Source organism: Puntigrus tetrazona, chromosome 4 (genome assembly GCF_018831695.1).
Source record: "Puntigrus tetrazona isolate hp1 chromosome 4, ASM1883169v1, whole genome shotgun sequence".
Lineage (NCBI taxonomy): Eukaryota > Metazoa > Chordata > Actinopteri > Cypriniformes > Cyprinidae > Puntigrus > Puntigrus tetrazona.
This window is the reverse complement of record NC_056702.1, coordinates 3,177,233-3,199,732: the sequence shown is the minus strand read 5'-3', so window position 1 is coordinate 3,199,732 and position 22,500 is coordinate 3,177,233. Positions and strand designations below refer to the sequence as shown.

Sequence of the window (22,500 nt, the reverse complement as noted above, 5' to 3'; positions counted from 1 at the left end):
AACATCAAACAACATATGCCAACAAACAGGCCCAATAAAAAAGACCTTGGAAGTCTATTAAAGAAATGAGAACATGCGGATGTGATTCCCCCCAACCCCCACCATCTGATCCCGAGCTCCCGATCCTGGATCTGGTTTGAGTTGCAAAGCACGGATACTGGCGAAAAGCTCTGCCAGACTGGACCGCATTTGGTTTTGACTCTTCGGAGAGTCGAGAGACACAACAAACCCAATGTGAATGAGTTCATCGGATGTTCAGCGAATCCACAGTTGTTAAAAACCCGTAGAACTGCCATCGCATGAGAAATTTCGAAATTCGAGAGGAAGTAACTGAAAGTGGGCCACAATAAACTCGAGTGTTGTTAATTTGTGAACGCAATCAATAACAAGAAGGCCAGGAGAGGAGGGAATTAGAGTGAGTGACAAGCAGAAAGAAATGTAAGCTTCCATGACGAGCTCAAAACAGGGCTTTGAAACGCTCCCAAGAGAGCTGGATATCAAGCCTCTGGGTGCTGTGGTTACTGCAGATCTAAGCGCTACGAACACTGTTTACTTCATTTCTATAACCTCCTGTGATGTGCTTCTTTGAAGCGAGCCCTTTCCGGCATCTTCCAACTCTTTCTGCATCGTTCTTTCAAGCCCTCTCTCTCTCTCTCTCATCTTACACGGCTTTCTGCATGTTCTACATCAAGATGATGGCTTGAAGTTGGGGGAGTGGGGTGTCATGTCGTAAATCTAGTAAATGAAATATGAAAAATCTTTTTTTTTTTTTATTTATAGTAACAGTCCATCCTGTTCTGCCTACGACCGAGACAAGTGACAAGCAGTTTAAGTAGTAAATACTATTTTTTTTTTTTTTTATAGCAGAACTTAATAAAAATGCAAGATATGTTGGTAAATTGCCAATATAACTGTCAATTATTTTTCATACATTAACTAGAAGTAAACTTTTCTCTGATGAAAAATATCCTGACAAATATATCTGTATTTATTTTATAATATTTTATATATTAAAAAAGATCAAAATTTCAATATGAAGAAAAATGCATTGGAATTGCACTATGCATTCTTATTTTTAAATTAAATTGTATGATGTTACCAAAAGTATGATTGCTTTTCTGATGCATGTCATATTTCTGTGTAAAAGTAAATTTAAATGTTTAAATTTTGAGCTAAAGAATACCAGTGTTATTGTTATCTAAAAATGGTAAAAATGTTTTTGCTAAAAGGATAAAGTAAAAGTATTTTTTTCAATTATTATTGTCCTCTAATATTTTAAGTTGAAGTAATAACACTTACAAAAAAGCATTACAAAAAGAACTAACAAAAAGTGAAAAAGGAAAATATGACAATAATAAGTCAAGTTTATAAGATTTATAAAATCTATAATTCTATTAGAAAATAACACTAAAATATAACATTAGTTCATTTCTCATTAAAAAGTCAAAAGTTCCACAGTCAACCCTATGCTAATGCTTCACAAGCATAAACACCCATTATGCTGAGAAAGAAAGAAAAAAGATGAGCATGAGGAACAACATTAGCCAGGTGTGTTAGACCTTTGGTTGCCTGTGGTGGTGGGAAGCTGACCTTTAATTCACAGTCCTGTGATCAGTGCTCTACCGTGCGTTGAATGATAGCGGGTGTCTGGGCACAATGTGTCATAAAACAGGCTCCCCAAAGCATAAAGTCATTATCATCAAAGTATCTCTGCGGGGAAATTCTGCCCTCAGCAGGGAAGCCACTGGGCCAGTTTCAAAGCCACTAGTTTATGCACATGACAGTGGACCCAAAAAACCAAAAACACAAGAATGAGAGCAAGAACATCCCACACGGCCGGAGGCTAAACACTTAGCATAAGGAGGAGGAGAAAGACTTGAGATGTAGCAGAACAAAGATGGGTGTAAACAACGAGGCTCTGTTCTGATTGAAGGGGTGGAGGGCCTGCATATGGGGCTGATGGGTATCAGATGGTGCAGTTCTGTGAAGCAAAGGCTTTTTTTAAGCAAGTCAGCATACTTGGCGGCCATTTTGGATCTGGGTAACACCCTCAGGCAGTTGTTTTCTAGTCATGCAAGCTCAGCTCCTATCTATTTGCATAAGGAGAGAGTGAAACCCACCAAAGCATTTGCCAACTTTTGTTGCAATAAAACACACTGCAATAAACTATTCTAATGAGTATGTCTTCATCTAGTTTTCGAGTTAAAAGATATAAACATTTTTGAAACAAGAAATTAAGCAACAATGCCTTTTTTTCTTTTTTACATTCACTAGATTCAAGATACAATCGATGCTACCAGAAACAAGTTGTAAATAATAAAATAAATATTTACAAGAAAAAAATATATATAATAAAAGTTTTAACTAATAAGAAAAACGCATTAAAAAGTCATCAAAAGTTATTTTCGCGGTGGATGTCAATTTGAGAAGAAAAAAAAGTGGATAATGAATTTAGGGCGTTTAGCTCCAGCCAGCCCATTTTTCTGTATCATTCCTCTCATGTGGATTTGTGTTCCTTTTCTGAACGATCAGTTGATGTCCTTGCCAAAGACAGCAATAAGATCTACTAATTTCAAGGCATGATTTGAGATGTAATGTTGAGCGCTGATGTTTCTACTATTCGTTACTCAACTACTGCTACAGTATGTCACACGCTTTCTGGCACAGGCTAGCAGCTCTGGGATTTGCAACAGTACAGAGAACAAAAAAAAAAAAAAAAAAAAAAGTTTTGCAAAGCCCACAAAGAAAATGGCATTCCTTTAGATTGTTCCATCTCTAACACGCACAAGACAATCGAACCGCTGCGGCCCAGTGCGTCCCTACAACCAAAACAAGGTGCTCTTGATTCCCACAGCTTGTAATAAGTAGCCGATCTCTAGTCAGATCTCCTCTCCACCAGTGCTTTGGAGTGTCAGTCTCGCGACCGGCGTCTGTTAGCTCCCTCCTGACCTGTTCGCGCTCGAGAGGTGATGAGTGGCAGAATCAAGGCTTTCATGTGTGAAGTACACTGCGCCTCTTGCTTTTCTTCCTGCGCTATTTCCATTCCTCGGTCTCGGCCTCGATTTACCTCTCTCTCTTTCCGTTTCCCTCTGAGTGTTGAGAATGGCTCTCGCCACCGCATTAGTGATGACGACCTTGTCGGGCGGGTTTCACCGCAGTTTTGTTTCACCTCTGCTCAGTGTTACCGCTAAAGTCTGATCTCTCGTCAGTCTTCAGAGGTTTTGGAAGACAGAGTGGAACATTCGAGAACATTCCACAGAGACCTCAAGAAATCAAAAAAGTCCTAAACCTGAAGCTGCCAACGCTAATTTGCTTGAGACAGTAATGTAACATCTAATCCCAAGATGGTTCCTCTACACGCACAAATCGTTGTTAGGTCAAGCACACGCAATTTGTAAGAAACATAACAGTTCCCTGCTGAAACAAAAAACGAGTAAAAAAATGAATGAATAAATAAATAACAGCCAGGTTTGCTGGTTTTAGCTGCTTGCAAATTTTAATGTCTCCAAAACACATAACAGAAAAAAAGCCAACCAAAGCAAAAAAGAACCCATAACATAATTCTAAACAAAAATACCCAAACAAAATACACACAAATAAAAGCTACAAAAGCTACCTTGAAGGTACATATTAATACCTAAAGTGTACGTATTATTACCTAAGAGGTACAGAAGTGTACCATGTGACAGCTTTTGTACCTATATTTCTGAGAGTGTATAAAAAAAACAAACAAACAACTAGAAACCGCACAAGCTAAAACTAGCAAACCAGGTATGCTCACCCATCCCACTGAATCCCAATAACTGAGACTGTCCTGTGCCAACTAACTTCTTAATGGATCCTGGATGTTGCGCTACAACCAGTCTGTTATGGCAGGTTGAGAAAATGACATTTAGGATGAAAAAAGGCCTCCCTCCAGGGACAGTAATATGTTCCCCCTCAATAAAAGCAGCGTCGGCAGGCCAGCGAGTCATAAAAGGCTCCTGTTTGACTCTTTTATATCTGCATGTTTAAAAAGGACCATAAACCTGCGATTCGCCCGCAGCACTTTGGCTTTATTAACTCCAGTGTGTCGCCATCACCTGTCAGATCTTTTCATTTGCCTGCAAATGCAAACGCAAGGAGAAAGACCAGCGAGAGGCTGCATGATGGCAGATGTATAGCTCTTACATAAATCTTTATATAATGTATCTGTTAAGGAAGGGTCAAGGATGGTTAATTATTGAGGCTGACTATAGTTTTACTAGATTTTCTATCAGACATTCAAGAATCCCTTGCGCTCTCGTAAATAAAGCTGGATGGTACCTTTATTAATACTTGAATTTTGAAGGTAGTTCAAAAGGGCCTTTTGAAACTGTGCAGTCCTAGTGACGGCTTACGTACCTTTATTTTTGAGAGTGCGCTGTTCCAAAATAAAATAAAATAAAATGAACAATAAAAAGCACGAAGCTAAAATCAACCTCCGGTGCAAATATATTAAGCGTCTTGACTGTGCACAAACTTACGTGCAGAATAAAAAAAGACCACCAGTGCTTGTAAGAGCACTTAGCAGCATGACGTCCAAGTCGCCAAATGTTATAAAATACTGTTCCACAATTGCACACTAAAGGTGTCACTCTAAACTCTCTGCGTTTGAGTGCTGATGTTTACAACCACACGAGAGCACATTGTGCCAAACATAAAAGGGGCTGTGAGACTTATAAACAGAAGACCTATGGCTTACAACCGCCATTCGTAATGTGCGGCGCTCCGGCGTCGTTCTAATGGCTTCTCTGGAGTAGCGCGCACATTGCACCTGTGGGGGAAACCCTTTTCTGAGCTTGCTTTGATGACTGCACAAAGCATGTGGCAGAATGTGTTCACCCTTTCTGAGCTGAAGCACGCTGACTGGATGTACCTTTCCGTTCTTTGACCTTATGGTTTTCTTTCAGACTCTCTCATTCGGTTTTTCCATCGTGTTCGTATTTTGATGAAGGCCGGTCAAGGTGGAGATTGGGATACAGTGGGGCCTTCTTGTCACAGGGCATGCTGGGAGTCAGAGCACGTGGCGCTGCACTCCTTGCAGTAAAAGGGAACAGACTCAACCACGCAGTAAAACAGGTATTTACTGGGCTTCATTATAATGTCATCTTTTCTCCCCTGCTGTCTCTCTCCATCCTGCTTCTCAGAGAAAGTCTTGATTTCTTCAGGCTGATGATATTTGATCAGCGGGAGAGGAGGAGGGGGGTACGGCTTGATGATTCAGTACGTATTGCGCGTCTGGGAACTCTGTATCCGGCGGAAAAAGTCTCAAACGCTGAAGAGATGTGGAGGCCTATAAAAACCCATCTCCAGTTTTATCAGACTAGAGAGATAAATGAAAAAGGATAGGGATGATTCACAAGAGGTTAAAGTCACGCTCTTGAGGGCCGCTGATCAAAGACCTTCTTTTGAATTCTCTGCACAGGCAGAGTCTGCGTCCCATTTGTTCATTTTATGGAAACTAACAGCTAATCTTAACTAACTAGATGTTGACCATTTTGATACCATTTTGCACATTAAAAAGAAGTGAATAGAACACTGCTATCTGATGTATTATGTGCTTTCTAGGGTCTTTTGGTAGTTGGTAGAGGGCCCAAGGTTAGGGCCTAATGAGCAACTCAGAAATTAATTAAAAGAAGTGTTTCACTTGAATTTTTTATGGTTATTCTGTAATTCTGTTATGCTAATTATTTTTACTGTAGCATTTAATGATTTGGTCAATATTTAGGTCAGGTAAATTTTATAACTTCTATTGTTAATTGTGAACCACTGGTTTAGTACAGATTGGCTTTGTACTAATTTTGCATGTGTATATATATATATATATATATATATATATATATATATATATATATATATATATATATATATATATATATATATATATAGTAAGATGGAAACAATATACAGTCGACATTCAGTTATTTCAGTGTTCACTTCTGAAGTTTTGGATGACTCACTTTTGGTAACTTTTATGTTAAACTGTCTTAGCTCAGTATTATGCGTGTACCAGGTAATTTTCTATGCACAAAGTAATAATAATTAAGCTTCCATTGTGGGTTTTTTTTTTCCATTAGCACTGTTAATGGCTCACAAAAGTTAAAAACATAAAAAATAAAAGCTAAACTTTAAACAAAAAATTATTCCAAATCCATTACTGAATTTTAATTAAACCTCAAAAAAGGTTGCAAAAAAGCAAACGCTGAATTTGAATTTAAATTTTTTGAATTTCATAAAACCTTATATAAAAGTAGTCTTCAAAAACAAAAGCAATTTTTATATTTTTTTTAATTAATGTATGTGTCCATTAAATTAATGTGTCCATTTGGTATTACAGGACTTGCAGACAGACAGACTGCTGAACTTCACTTCATTTCCCATAATGCATTACCTGCAATGTATTTCTTAGCATTGCTTCCCGCCATTCAACTTTCAGTTCAACTTCCTGCATGTAAAGTCCAATTCAGTTCAAGCTCAATTTGAGCTATGAATCATGTCAGTAGCACGCATTACACACCAAAGTTTAAAAGTAAGGTCTACGGGTTTGTTCGAAGTTACAGCGATGCCTGCCCAAGAAAGCACCACTAATTAGGGGACTGATTGGATCAAATCATGTGAAAGCAGAGCAACGCCACCAGCAGGAAACAAAAAAAAATAGAAGCGAGAGTCCTTCCTTACTGACCATCTAACCTCCTCCAATGTCAACAGTTGCTATTCTGAATGTGTTTGTGCAGCTCTGGTGCTCAACCACAACCGACCACCCCACATCCCACCTCAGGGCTCCAATGGAAACCTTCTTCATTGATTGAAAAAGCAATTTTTAGTGCCGGGTCAGAGAGAGACGAATGCTCTGCTGTCCTGGACTAACCTCTCTCTCGGATCACCCTGACCGACCAATTGGAGCGAGACCACCGTAACCATACCAAATCATCAACAACAATCGCTTTCCCTTCTAAACACGTCCAATAGCGTGTGGAGACCGCTCGGGGTTCGCCTGATCTGGAGTCTCAGGGCCTCGAGGCCGGATCGTGACGTGCCTGTGGGGGAAGGTGGTGGTTGATGGTCTTGGCTGAAGGAAGCAGCTGTCGCCGCTTCCAGACGAGGCCCGCGATGCAGCCGCATCAGGGTGCTTCGAACAGGGGGGGAGCGCAAGCCACAATGTGGGCTCGCGGCAACGTGACCCCACGGAGGATGCTGGGGCCCCGAAGTCATAAATGAGCTCTCTTTGACCGCAACACGTATTCGTACGCACGCACACACCGACAAACCAGTCACCGGGTACCACAGGTCGAGGTCCAATAGCACATCAATCCTGCTGTCAGAAAAAGAGCATATGAACTCGAACGAAAACAAAGAACACATGACACAGAACAAGGAAAATGTGAAAACGGAGAATGATCGAAAGAACAAACCGACGGCCAGGAAAAACACCGAAAACCACAACAAAGGGAGGGCTGCTGTGGCATTGTTGTCCAGAGGTCTACGGCAAAGAGGAAAAACAGCCCCTCCATAAAAAGTGGGACTTTTTGCGCTGAGATTCTCACAGACGTTAACTGCTGATTCTGGCTTTCTATTCGAACCCTCACTCTAGAAGGGCGGGAGAGGCCACCACAGACCACCATCCTGTCAAATGGGGGCAAAAATAGTCAATATGATGAAAATTACATCAGCCTGGATGAGGTAGTTTGTATCCGCAAAGCGGCTCAAACTAAACACGCCGATACCTGGATACCGACGCTTCTGCTTCAATATCGCAGAGCCATAAATTCAAAAATAGTTCCTGCGGTTGCATCGAACAACTGTGTCTTATTTCATCGCTCAATTATTCTCTCCTTTTCTCTTTTCCCAAAATCCAAAGCTCACAATGAAAGGAGGACACGAGGTCAGGATGTGCGTGAATGCGGTCTGGATGAGGGAAACATGAGATCGCTCTTTACCTGAGAAGAATCCCAGCAATTCTCAAATGAGGAACCGGAGCTGACATCCAAACTTATATAATCAGAAGACAGATCGCTCTGAGGAGACACTTTTCTAGGCAGCGCAAAAGGAAAACCTTTAAACGCTGCACAAAAGATTGAGCTTTTGTGAATAACTCATGGTTTTGGGGGGACTTTGACCCTCTTAAAAGGTTGATGGGCCTCATTATGGGTTAAGTTTCAATGTTAAGACTGCTCTAGTCGGATTTCAGTGGTTTTGTGTGTAAAACATTTGCTTGAAATCCACTGCAAGGCACAGGGATTCATCCTGCATTTCGATTAGGCATCATCATATGAGTAAAATTTGATCCGGAACGGGCTCAAGAACTGTACATAACTGCGAATGAAGTAAATAAATGTCATGTGGACTTTACCTTGATCTGTTGAGAACTCTCGTTCATGTTATCCTCTCGCTTACGAGCCTCTTCCATCAACTGAGCATTCTTGTTCTTCTCCACCTGCTCTTTGTGCTTGAGGTTGGCAACCTTCTTGCTTTGGTCTTTCATTTGCCTGCAAGTACACAAGTACAACAGATTTTAGTCAGACATTTACAGATGGACTGAGGCAGATGGATACAGGAAACACGAGGAGAGAGGAATGTGTGTGTCTTCGATAATTGATGGCGTATACAATTTTTAGTCTCACATTTTAAGTGGCCTTAACTACTATGTACTTACATCCAAAAATAATCCAAAAAGTAAAATGTGTTCATATTTTATTCCAAAACATTTTTGCTGCTAAAGAGGTTGGATATGGGTATGGTTATAGACAGGTTTGCTAGTTTGGGTAGGTTTAAGGTTGGGTTAAGGTGTAAGGGGTCAGTCAACAGTGCAATTATAAATGAAATCACATAAATGAATTACAGATGTAATAACATGCAGGTGTTTTTTAAAAACATGCATGTATACAATAAATGTACTGTACCTAATGATTAATTGGAATTTAATTACATGCTAGAAAGCCACTTAATATAAAGTGGGACCCTATTTTTAAAAACAAAATATGCATAATTTTATTCAGAATGAAACACAAAAAAGGATCTAACAAAGATCAAATAAAAATTGTATAAGGTGACATATGCCTGATAAAATCATATCAAATGCCTAAAGTGATTTTATTCTAAAAAATTTGTGACATTTTAATATATAATAAGTTATTTATTGAATTAGAAATAAAATGATGTATGACTCATGAAATCAGATCACAGCCTGGTATATATTTAAATTTGAATTGATATAAATTTTAAAATCCAAAATTTGAATATATTTCATTTATATAAAATGAAATACCAACTAAAATTATTAGGCCACAAGTAGAATCAAAGACCTCTTCCTCAAAGAGTTTTATCTTCTTTCGTACACATACAAGCAGTCAAGTACAAATAGAAGGGTCAATGAGAGTGCTTATTATAAATGACAACAAAAGGGAGCAGGACTGATCTCCACAGATCAAGCTGTGCTGCAAATGAAAGGCAGTATGTTTGTGTTTGAGCTCTGGGATTTTTCTCGTTATCCTTCCCCCCCCCTCCATTTGCTGTGGCATGGAAACCCGCAGGAACACAAAGCACTACCAAAAAGGAAGGAATAAATAAATTAAAAAAAGCATTCGAGCCGTTTTCATTTCGGAGAAGTGTCGCACCATCGGGCCTAAATGCGGTGGTTGCTCGAGAGTTTTCCTGTTTACGTGGCCGTCGTCGGTGAATTGCGCACTGGCAGCGTGGCGGCCGGGATCGGTTACCGTTAACCATCTTGACTTGATCAAAAACAAAAAAAAAAAAAAAAAAGGAAAAACTGCGCCTATGCCCTGTAGAACAGATGTACCACAGGCTATGCCAACACCAATGTCTTTAAATGAGTAATAACACAGCGTTGTGGAAAGACCTCCCTCGGCCCCCCTTTGACACCACAGAGCATTGCCCAAGACACACAATACGGGAAGGTAATTGAAGAGTTATTATAGGGGCTTATGGAATATGACAAGCCACGTCTATGTGTGCCAGGAAAGCGGCACCAAGGTGCTCCACCAAGCTGCTTCGGTTGGTGCTTTCAGAGCGTGTTCGCTGAAGCAAGGTGACGTTGAACAAGGCTTGGAGAAAGCGGGCCAAGCCGCTGAGCCTCTAGAACCTGATCGTTCTTGCTGTCCTGAGCACAGTGGAGTCTCTGTGTGGAAGTACCAGAGTAAAACCGCAGTCTTCTGGCTCCCGTTGCACAGACTAGTACAACTTCGCCATACAAAGGTTTGGAGATCAGGATAGCCTGGTGACATACTGCTAGTAAAAGGAGCAACTGGTTTGAGCGATTATCCGTCTCTGCAGAAGGTTCCCACGGTTTTCTTTTCTATTGGACGTGAGCATCACGAGACGTGTTGACAGAGTGTAGGCGACAAAGAGGCGAAGTCTACTACTATTTCATCCACTGTTGTATTCGTATATTTATTATAATCATACATTTCTGCATACGCAAACAGAAATCGGCTCTTGAGGCTAACAAAAACAAAGTAAGATTCATTTGCACCGTTAAGGTGTAAAGAAGTAAAAACAGCATGCTACTAACTTGACCAAAGCACATCAGCCATTTCAAAACAGTGCGGATTTACCAATAAGCCTGACAAATAGCCCCATCGCTGCATTTTTCATCAGCAGAGTGAACTTTGTCCTCTCTTTTGAATGTTGCATTGGGAAATCGGATTTGATTTGGAGAATCAGTTCATTTACATGGTTCATGTAAATAAACGATTCACTGATTAAATAAACGATTCACTGATTTATTTAAACAATTCGCTGATTTAAACAAACAATTCACTGATTCATTTAAATGATTCACCAATTCATTTAAAACCGAAATATTTATTTAAACAATGTTTTCGAGTCCGTTATATAAACGCATTTTCTAGTTTTATTAGTTAGTTCTGGAGTCTTATCCCAGATGAAAGTGCTAACTGCAGAATTAAGCAGTACCATCTTTTTTCTTTTAAAAAGCTATTTTTAGTTAACCAGCACGATTATTACTCTAAGTGTAGCTTGGCTGTAGTTTAACTATTTTATAAGCATCTTAACAAGTCCAAAGCAGTTTCCTCAACACTGCTAATTTGATATCTACTCAAAAAAAAAAAAAAAAAAAGCGGCGCAAAAAAAATGTCATGTCCATTCTGGAAACATCAGACAAATTGCGCTTGTGCTGTCAAAAAAACCATCTTGAAGATAACATGACCATATAACAAAGCAAAAAGAAAGACTTTGTGTGTGTGCTCCAGGGAGTTTGTGTAACAGGTCATAAATATACTGGAATGTTCCTATTTGGTGTTTCCAGAAGAGGCCAAGCCATCTGCTTGGCTCCACTACACTTGCAATAAGCAGCTGACTGTTTTTATGCATTGCGCGCCAGCCTTTATTCAGGGTTTTGATTATATGTTTATATGTCTCCATTTGAGCTCTGATGTGATGGGATAGGTAACCCCATTTTGCAGAGTTCATGGAGGAACCACTTCTACAACAATAAAGAAGAACGGCAACATCTAATTCATATGTAATTCGCCAGTCGTTCTGGTATTTTTGCTATGCTGTGATAAAAGCATTCGATGGCACAGGTACAGTGTATAACAAAAGCGATTCGTAAACCTTGTTGACAGAGAGGCTTTGTAAGGCGGACATTGCTAGCAAGCATTTTCAGTGAGCTCCACCATGGTCCACTAAGTGATGGCGACACTCTAATCTAGACCATCCTGTCAGATTTAGTCAAATACTGATTTCAAAGATTCCTTGAATGAGCCCAACGTATAGCTCTGCTTTACGTTAATCCGTGTAACAGTGAAACAATGAACCGCGCAACACAAGCATACATCTGCGTTTACAGGAAAAGGAACATCAAGAAATCATGGATGCTATCTAATCGCCTGCATTGTTAACACTGATATTTCTAATACCAAAAATATGGATGTCCGTATTATTCAGTATTTACACTCATTTTACTTGGACTTCTTTTTAAACATAGGCTATAAAGATCCATCCTAAAACTTTTGAACAGTAGTGTAATGCAAGAGATATTTTAAGCGAATATTTAACTCTCGTGCTAACGCGCATGAAACACAAACCTAAATGGAAACATCTCTGTCTAGTAAACACAGCTACGAAAAGTGTTCAAGGGCAGAGACCCCATTTAAAGGTCTTTTTTACTTCAATTTTCCAATGCTAACATTTTCCTTTCCTCTAAATAAAGCTCTGAATCACATACATAACCCTGTCATGAGCCTTATGTTGCATTAGTGGCCATATTATCAATACTAGGAAAACTGTACTATATTGGAGTGCCAGTGCGGCTTCAGGCAACGAGAGAAGCAGCATTAACATGAGCGGAAAAAATGAAAAACAGGTAAACAGGTCTATGACAGGGCGGGAGAGAAAGAAAATAATCTTCAATCACAATTTTGAGCTTGTCTAGAGGAAAAACACACTAATTATACATGAAAACGTAACATATAAATCCAAACAAAACACACATTTTGACACACAGGTGAAAATGTTGTTCAGAAGAGAATTTCTGCACCCCGGTCTAACCTAATGCTTTTTAATGAATCTTATATTCATGGAGCTCAAAAACCCTTGAATATTATCAAAAATAGTAATTCATTATTTTGGTCCAGATCTTACAATTAATAATTCATATACAAGACAGCTTCAGGCAATGTTTACAGGGTAAGGCTTGAAAGCACTTTGAAATTCTCAAGATATCGGCAGAAGCGTGTGAGCAAACATGAGAAAGTTTGCTAACTTTCGGCTATAAAGATGTTCTAAACTTCTGCATAATGAAGTCTTTGAAACGCGCATCTGGTAAACACAAAAAAAAAATTCCCCCGAAAAGTTGTTTTTTTTTCACGTTTGCGCTCGAGGGAAGGAAGAGTCCTTCAAAAGCCACGGCGAGGCAAAAGCGAACGCCGCTGAATGACCACCACCGCAAGGACCCAAAATGTGCGAGCCCTCAAAATGACTCCTTTGCTCTTTCGACATGTCCTTTCTCAAAATAATATGAACCTACATTTCTAAACAATTACGTTTTGTGGTCACTTAACTGGAGCAATGAGGCCCGGCGGGCATTAAAGCAAACGTTATTCCAAAGTTCAATCGCACCTGACACTTAATAACATAAAACAAGACCCAATGGTAAAATTGGGTGCGATTTTGAGATGAATGCGCAAGGAAATCGATGTTGAAGAAATAAATCCATCACGCCATTACGAGGATTTCTGGGTAGAAAACAGAGAAGCGTCTTATGTTACGAAGCCAACCTGCGTTTATGAGCAGGCTGCGCGCGCAGAAGGCTGGAGATGGTTACCGCGCCACGTTTTCATCCAAGCCTTTTGGGCCTACTTTTTGATGTCATTTTTCTCGTTCTTTTTAACCGTGCTGACATATTCGCACACGAGTGTGCCCACACTAACAGTCCAGGACGGGATAAACAGCAAAAAGGTCGAGTAAGGACAAAAACCTTTCTGTTTATCGCAAGCCCGACCTGTTTGACCAGAAAAAGAACGGAGTGGAACGCCATCAAAGACTGTTTGAGAGCGCGTGTTTACTTCATCCCTCATCCCTCTCGAAGTCATCCTTTAATGTCAATTGTGTCTTTATATTGGCCGGATATCTCCTTCCTGGCGTTCAGGATATGTTCGTGAGCTCAGGACTAATAAAAGACAGGAAATGTGGGTTCTTCGCAGACTGTGGCCATTTCTCTAGCAGCAGGTGGAGCAGAGCTGGCAAGAGCCGCTGCTTGATAGCGGGGCTCATTTTCACAGTTCTGTCTGTGGTGAGAGTGAACTTCTCGAGCCTAATAGACTTTGGCTTCTGAGGAGGTTTTGCGGCCAGGTACACGACGGGGTGTCCCAGCGCCTCTTACGTACCGTCCTGCACAGAGCGGATGATTCCCTCCGGTCCTTGACTAATCTAGTTAATCATGCGGTCGGCCCTGAGGCCAGGCCAGCCAAAGCTAACTGGAAAGCACACAGAGACAACAGACAGGCGGAGGTGTTCCCCGAGTACGACCGGATCGTATGCACTCATCGACAGGCCGGGAGAAGCAGACCTCCCTGTCTGTGCGGGATTGTGGCCTTCACCTGCCGAGGGAACCGAGAGCGGCAGACCAGCGCAGCAGACCAGCCTCCCAAAATAATGAGACAAAACCCAGAAATACAGCCTTCTACCTCTCCAGAACGAGTAACAGCGATTCAATTACACAAACAGAGAATGTGGGAGAGAGAGAGAGGAAAAACAGAGGGAGGAATGACAAAATGTATTACGAAATATATTACTATATCTTACAAAGACGCTCTATATTAAATATTCCTAAAATAACATGCTGCATGCTAATCTTAATTGAAATTGATAATACTGCATGCAAAAAAAAGTAAAAAAATAAACATTTTAAAAAAGCATAATACAGTCATACAAAAAAATAAAATGATATATATATTTTTATTTATTTTTAAATACTGGATGCATATGTATGTATATATATATATATATATATATATATATATATATATATATATATATATATATATATATATATATACACACACACACACACACACACATACACACACACACGTAAATTTCTTAGCAATGCATATTACTACTCAAAAATTAAGTTGAAAATTTACATTATATTTTCATGGAACATGATCATGAACTTGATATCCTAATGATTTTCTGCAAAAAAAAATAAAAATCTATAATTTTTACCAATACCAATGTATTTTTGCCTGTTGCTACAAATATAACCCTTCAACTTAAGATAGGTAAGTCTGACAGAAAAGATAGAGACTAAGATTCAACAAGTAAGAAATAAAAAGAAACGCAGATATAGGTACAAAAAAAAAATGATCGGAATCATTTGAAGCAGAATGAAAGAGTGAAAGAAATTAACAAAGAAACCAAGAAAAAAAAACTGAACGAGAGAATGAGACAGAAGAACAGAAACAAAGAAAAAGAGAAAGGCAACACAGGAAGCGTTCATACTTCAGGGAACGACGCACATCACATTTATTGTGAAGCATTTGTAGACTAAATCAAGAGGCCCTGGAGCTCAGCAGCAAATGCGTAACACTGGGGAAAATTCATTTCAGAGTGACATGGATTCCTTTTCATTACGCCGCGCCCCTTCATCTGGGGGAGATATCAAATCGGCCCTGTTTGTTGTGTTGCTGAGTTCCAGAGAATAAATCAGAAAAGCCAAAAAACAAAGAGGAGGAGGAGAAGGACGAGCGAGAAAGAGAGAGAGAATGACAGTTCTGTCAAGCGCTCCCGTAACATTGGGCTTGTTTTCTAGTGGAGCAACAAGGGCGGAAAAAATAAAACAGCTTGACAAGTCTCTGTTCCAGACCAAACTAAAAAGAGATGCAAATAATAACCACGATAAACAAGCCGTGCGCAGAGATCCCGGCTGTAGCGGGACGGGTCCGTATCGACGCTGCGCTGGCAGAAGAGGCGAGCTTTTCAACACCGCTCGGGAGAAAATGACTGATGGAGATTTCTTTACGCTCCAATTAGAAGTTCTGCGAGGGCTCTCCCACGTTCTTTTCCCACATCCTTTCTGTCTGTCATCCGCATACGGCAGAAGCTCTGGCGAGTCCTTCTTTTCTTCTTCTGAGCAGACCTCACAGGTAAGCTAGCGTGCATTAACAAGACGAGCTCTTCTGTTTGTAGCGCCTGCTTGACCTTCCCAGGTTTCCTCATTCCTTCTTTTGAACCTTTAATCAATTCAGGTCAGAGCAATTTCTCTTTTTTTCCATAGAAACTTTAGAAGCAAGTCCAAGGGGAGTGATGGAGGCAACAAGAGCAAATTGGGGTTAAGTGCATCGCCCAAGGGCACCACCACACCACAATCAACCGCTGAATTATTTTCTTCCCCGTCTAGCGGATACAGTTTCCCCCACCACACCGGCCCCTCAGAAACACCGGTCCCGGATCACTCGAACCATCCTTAAAATGATTTACAGAGCAGGCCCTGGTAAAGCGGCATATCGTTTGTGTGTAACAAGCTAAAAAGTTGATTTGCAGTTGTAAGGAAGTGCAGGGGAGGGAAGTAGGCATACTGACCTTGAAAGCAGACTGGGAAGTAGACAGCATTCCAGTGAAAAGAAACGCAGAGGAAGAAAGAGAGAAATAGAGCAAGCTGGGTTAACTTGGAAAGCTGAGACAAAGAGATTGAACAGTGCATGATGAGCGTTCGCATGTGGACTTACAGATAAATGAATAGTTAAGAGAAAAATGCATTCATAAAAAAAAATAAATAATAAAACACAGAAATGATTGCAGAACCTGAAAATGTGACGTGCCATCCCTTTAAAAACAAACTAAAAAAATAAATAAATAAATCAATCATATGCTTCTTTAGTAAGTGATTATATGAATGCACAGATAAATGAATCAGTTTCTTCACAATTATACATAAAACATCCAGAGAAGAGCATAAAATGTGCTTTAAAATGCAATAACATTAACAAAAACATGTTTTATAATATAATATATAATTATGCAGAAAATATTTATATTCAGATATAATAGTATAAAAGTTGAAATATACATACGTTTTTTTTACATGTGTATTTACATATATAACAAACATATACATTGTGCACAAGTATGACGTGTAAAACTTTCATTTTGAATGAGAGTATAATTCTACAATATAATATATAATATTATATATTACAGACACAAATATTTTTTGGATTTAATTATTACTAATCTATTATTATTATTATTATTAAATGTTTTGAACGTTCGCTTATTACAAAATATACTATAGCGGGTGAAGTTCTAGATGTTTGGCACAGCTTATGTTTCAATGTTAAAATAATGTTAAAAAATACTTTAAATTAGTGTGCTAAATATAGTCCTTAAACATTTCCCCATCTTTTCTGAACCAGGAGCATGTCATATTTTGAGACTCTGCTTCACTATCCTTACAAATAGCGCTTCAGATGTGTTTTTTCCCCATTTGTTTTACCTCTGTTTCTTTGCTCCTCTCTAGCTCACCCTCCCGTTTTAGCTCCATCTCAAACAGTGATCCTTACAATCCTCCATAATTACCCGCAAATTCACCGCTACCGAATTTATGAAATAAATACCCCAATGCCCCAATTCACCCTCTGCCATTTTTCTGTGACTTTGAAGGCATTTCCGAACAAGACCTGCCTCCGCACCACTGATCTGCAACAAGAGGAGCTTTGGCTTCTCCATCTCGGAGCGAGAAAGGTAATCCTGACTCTGAACGCGTCGCTTCTACCTGCCACTCGCGTCTTGATTAAAGACGCGGGCGCTAACAGAGGAGGATCTGTCTGAGCAAACTCTCCATCACAACCGCATCAAGAGTGCAGGAAAAACTACGACACGCGAAGAACAATGAGCAACGAACAACTCCCTGGTGTGTTTCGAGAGCGCAACTCGACTCAGAGCGGTAATTAGCTCGGAGCGCCACGGTTAGCGATTGCGGCTGGTGTTTATTTCAGAAATCGTCTCTCGGTTGACATGAATGATGCATCGAGCCAAGCATATGGAGTTTGTTTTAGTCTAATCCTCTCCTAACGCAGATCTGTTAAGAAAGCGTGAGACGTTCGATGCGAGCGTCAGATGAATATTTATGAATCAACAGAAATCCACCTAAAACACTTCTAGCATCCAACGGCGAGAGCAAACGAAAGGCCCTGTCGGGATTCCAGCTACAACGCAGCTCTGAAAGGCCCGACGGAGGCCGAGAGGGAGTAGTACGGGACTGTCGATGCACAATGTCAACATCCGTGACCTCCACGACTCTTCACCTCCAGGCCAGACTCTCGTCTGCTTACGCTCAAGACCTGTTTCAATTATTCATCTCCTTTACTTATTTATGAAAGCCAAGTTGAGAGAAGGTCTAGATCTGCCTTTCATTAATTAGTCCAATTAAACAGGCCAAAAACACAGATGTTTACACCACCGACATAAAGCGCAACATATCCTGGGAGGAGCAGACATGCAGTGGAAGATGTGTCTTATTCTCCATGTCTGTGAACACAGAACATACGCTGCCTTTTAAATGTTTGGGATCCAAAATAAAAGTTTGTGTTTACGTAATATATGTGTGTGCACTGTGTATATTTATTATGTATATACACACACATACATACATGTAGAAATTTAAGAAAAATATGTTAATGTTAATGTATTAAATAGATGATACAAAATCTAAGAATAGAAATATACACGTGTATTTCTATGCTCATAAAAAGGCAGTATTTATTTGATCAAGTTCTAATATTGGTCTCCTATTTTGATATACTTTGAAATCTTCAATGGACTAAAGATGCTGAAAATTCAGCTTTGCTTCACAGGAATAAATAATATATAATAATATTAAACAAGATTATTATTAATAATAATAATAAAAAAAAAATATATTTTATTTATTTTAAACAGCAACTACATTTTTTTAAACAAATAAACGCAGCTTTGAGAAGCATAAAAAGCTTTTTACTTTTCCAAACTTTTGAAATGGCAGTACACTTCAGGATCAGAGCAACTTGGAGATGAAAACTAAATCTACGCTTGCGATGAATCTTTCCGGACAATGCCAGCATCCCGTAATGCTGTAGTATGAGCACTGAAGTTGCCCTCCAAATCTTCCGCAACTCGTTTCTGGTCTAACGCCAAAATAAACGGAGGATAAGAGATGACTGAGTGGGTGAGAACGGCTAACAAAGAACACAAACAGAAGACACCCTTGTGCTCCAAACAGCTCTTTTAGCTCTTGTTCCAAAACCAAAAAATGCTGAGAGGACATACAGGGCTAATGTGCACCCAGCTGAAGTATACAATGATAAAGACACCCTGCAGCCTTAAACACTTTTAAAAATATTTTGGACTGAATCGGTGACTTCTTGTTATCTGTTAGTAGTGATATAGAAATAGGTACATGTACGCCAGGGTAGTCGCATACAAGGGAAATTTTTACTGACGCTGTAGAAAGGCTGATATTGTTGCTTTCAGCAAGCAATCATGACTCCTGCCTTGGAAACACGGCAGATGGAGAACGGAAAATAAATTGTGGAAAAATGCAAAAATATTGGGCTAAATACAAAATAAACTGAACACGGAACTAAAGATCACTTGAGTAGCAACAAATGTGGTCAAACAGACACAGACAGAGTAGGAGCTTGCAAGTATCTCATCATTTGGGCTTTTATCCCCAAAAGTGACCTAAATCAGTTCCTTCCTTTGCAGACATCTTAGTTGGATTAGTCTAAAGTGGCTACATTAAAACAATAGAAGTCTATGTTGTCTTCATTATGTCTTGTTTAAAAGTAAATGTGTAAGCTTGTGTACCTCTCCAGCTCGCCGATTTTGCGGTCCTTGTCGTTCTTCTCATTCTCCATCTCTCGGAGGATTTCCAGGAGCCGGTCCACCTCAGCCTGTGCCTTCCCAGCATCCTCTTTGTAACGCGCCACCTCCTGCTCGAGTGTGGCAATGCGCTCTGACAGTCCGGCATTTGTCTGAGCCTCAACAGCGATGGATTGAGCCTGTAGGGCCAAAAATAGAGTCTCAGGGGTCAAGCTCAACAAAGGATTTAAAAAAACAAAACAAAAAAAAAACCATAAATAAGGTAATTATAAAGTAAAATAATAATACACCAATAAATTCACCAATTAGGATTGTAATAATTATTAAATTAAGATAATAATTTTTTTATTATTTTTATTGCATTTTACAGTATTATTATTATTATTTTTTTATTTTTTTAATAATTTTTTTTTATCTCGGTTGAGGCATAGTTTGTCATGTCGAAAACAATAATAATATATTTTTTATGTTGTGATAGACATCACCACACACATAACTAAATTTAAAAAAAGTATTTAAAGTAATTAAAATGACAATTTGTTAATTTTGTATTTTTACTAAAAAAAAATGTATTGACATTAAATTAGTGTTTTCGGAGATGCATTGTTTGGAAATATTTTATGCATGGTTTAAAGCACACTGGAATTTGTGTAAACGGGCCTTACACCCCAGAAAAAAAAAATAAAATAAAAAAAATCTTTTACAATGTCCTCCTCTGAAGAGTTTCAGCAATTTTGGGTTTTGCACGGGTCTGCGCTGTGAATAGACAGGAAGACATGAGGCTCCCCTGACTTCGGCTCTCCAAAGACAAGCTGTCAGCGCTCAGACCACTGTCATGGGTACTTGTGCGTGTGTGTGTGTGTGTGTGTGTGTGTGTGTGTGTGTGAGAGTCTGTGGGCTGTTTTGAGATCTCAGACACTTGCCTCACACCTGCAGGCTCTGTGTAAGCTCCCCCATGACATCACGACAGGATACGCTCTCATTACAGGGACACATGGAAACACAATCATGCTGAAGTCATCAAAATAATTAGTGACATTACGGCCGTCTAAAGTGCCGGGTCAAGGGCCTCCTCTAATGAAAAGTAAATCAGTTAATTTCCCCGGACAATTAAAGGAGTCAGCCGTAATGTTTCTTTCATAAAAGTCCTCTAAAAGGACACAGGTGTCTTTCTGCTGCAAAAAAATACTGCTGTGAAAACACAAACACAGTGCGGGCTTTACAAGCCGGGGACACAAGGGCTCTGTGTCATTTACACCGTGCGAATAAATGTGTACATACCGCATCTGAATTCAGAGGACGTTCAAAGATGGCTTCAATGTGTCCAAAATACGGTTAACAAAACTAACCAGGCATGAAAAGTGATTAAAAAAAAAACTTTTTAGAAACCTGCTGCAGCGGAGCAGAGCAAAGTGTCTGACATCCGAGGTCTCTTCAGACTGGCGCTGTGTGAAAGAGGACTGTTCTGGTTTATTGGGGATAATATTTGAAGGTGACGTTTAGGTCCCGCTAATTAGCTTTATTAAAGTCTCGGCCTGAGGTTGAGTAGGTTTCCACTCGGACCGCCAAGAGCTTGTCATCTGTGGACGGACCGGCTGCTGCATGAGAGCGCGTGTAAAAAGCCTAGGTCTGGCAGAGAAATGAAAGTTTGTATACCAAAGCACACGATACACACATTTAGCGTGCAATTAGCATCAAGAATGTGTCAGAAAGAGGGCGGAGCAACAAAAAAATCTGTCAGTACGAGGCACTTTCCATGAATAGGGTCTACAACGTTAAAATGATGTAAATGATGTAATTATTTATTTTCTTTTTCAACAAATAGTCGGTGAAAGAGGTGCTTAACCGCCAGAAAATGGCAACCAAAATATACAACTAAAAATTAAAGATAATTTGAGCTGTTTATTTTCTATTCATTTCTTCAAATGGAGATGTACAATTTTTTTCCGACCTGGTTACTAAAATTTGGGGTGCAAACAGTTTAAAAACAAAAAGAAAAAATGCATATCCTTTGACTGTTATTTTATATGAATTAAATATGAAAATTAAACAAAATGTAATTAATAATACTGTGTGTGTGTGTGCAATATTATTAATTACATGTTGTCTATTTAATTTTCATATTTAATTCTTAGAAAATAGCAGACGCAGGATTTTTTTGTATGTATTACAAAATAAAGATGCAGATAATATTATGAAGAAAGGATTAAATTTTCATTTATCATTTCACAGACATTTTTTGTGTCTTACCAGTCAGCTGACTGAACAACAACAAAAAAATTATAAAAACTAAAAAATCTGAATTCCATGGGGCATACTCTATATGAATTTAATTTTTTTAAATAACTGAATAACAAAAAAGAATGAATAAAATAAAACAATAAAATTAAATAAATATCTAAATGAGTTTGTGGGGATAAACAGTCTATTATTTAATTAAAAACAAATAAATTAAATAAAATATTTTGGCTTAAAGGAAATGAATGAATAAATTCATGAAAAATGAAATGAAAACGAAAATAAAATAAATTAACAAAATTTGAGTTTCAGTGGAAAATCAACTTAAAAATGTGAATGAATGAATGAATGAATGAATGAATGAATGAAATTAAATTAAACGAAAGTAGCTAGTTTGGATCAATACTGGTTTGATAGATTTATTTCCCATAAATTCTATAAAATAAATGATCATTGAAATAATAATAATCATAATTGTTGTCTTAAAACAACAGGGAATGTTAAAGCTGAAAATAAATTCTTTACTTTTAGTCCATTCAATGTCACTATAGAAACTATAGCAACCATTATTATCATCATTGAATATATCTAATATTTAATAGAGGGATATAGATGCGTTTAAAAAAAAGTGTACCATACTCTTGAAATGTGCCACATTCATCTCATCACATGACATTGCATGTCTGTGTCCGTATCATGAAGACTTGTACTAAACATCAGAAAAAAGTGGAAAAAAAAGTGACAGCGAGACAGACAGACTGGGTAGGAAATAACAAGCATTTATACAGTTATTAGCGGGTGTCTGCTTGTAAGCTCCATGAAGCTTGTTGGTATTGGAAAGCCAGAGCGGTCAATCCATACGGCACCATCTTTCAAAGAAACAGCCCAGCACCAAACAGG

General features: G+C 38.9%; 1 protein-coding gene across 16 annotated transcripts in view; it reads right to left on the bottom strand.

Annotated features, from left to right (window-relative positions):
* The window catches only part of erc1b (ELKS/RAB6-interacting/CAST family member 1b), a 187,244-nt gene that overhangs the window by 107,026 nt on the left and 57,718 nt on the right, over positions 1 to 22,500 (bottom strand). For 12 of the 16 annotated variants that reach the window (XR_006250571.1, XM_043236260.1, XM_043236258.1 and 9 more), the window contains 3 exons: positions 19,348 to 19,541; positions 16,084 to 16,095; positions 8,372 to 8,507 (listed from right to left, as the gene is read on the bottom strand). Coding sequence is in view for 15 of the 16 variants with exons in the window: in XM_043236260.1 (XP_043092195.1) it covers positions 8,372 to 8,507; positions 16,084 to 16,095; positions 19,348 to 19,541 (342 nt within the window). In the remaining variant the exon portion in view is untranslated. The remainder of the gene's footprint in view (positions 1 to 8,371; positions 8,508 to 16,083; positions 16,096 to 19,347; positions 19,542 to 22,500) is intronic. The other 4 variants (XM_043236250.1, XM_043236253.1, XM_043236261.1 and 1 more) reach the window with 1 other exon arrangement.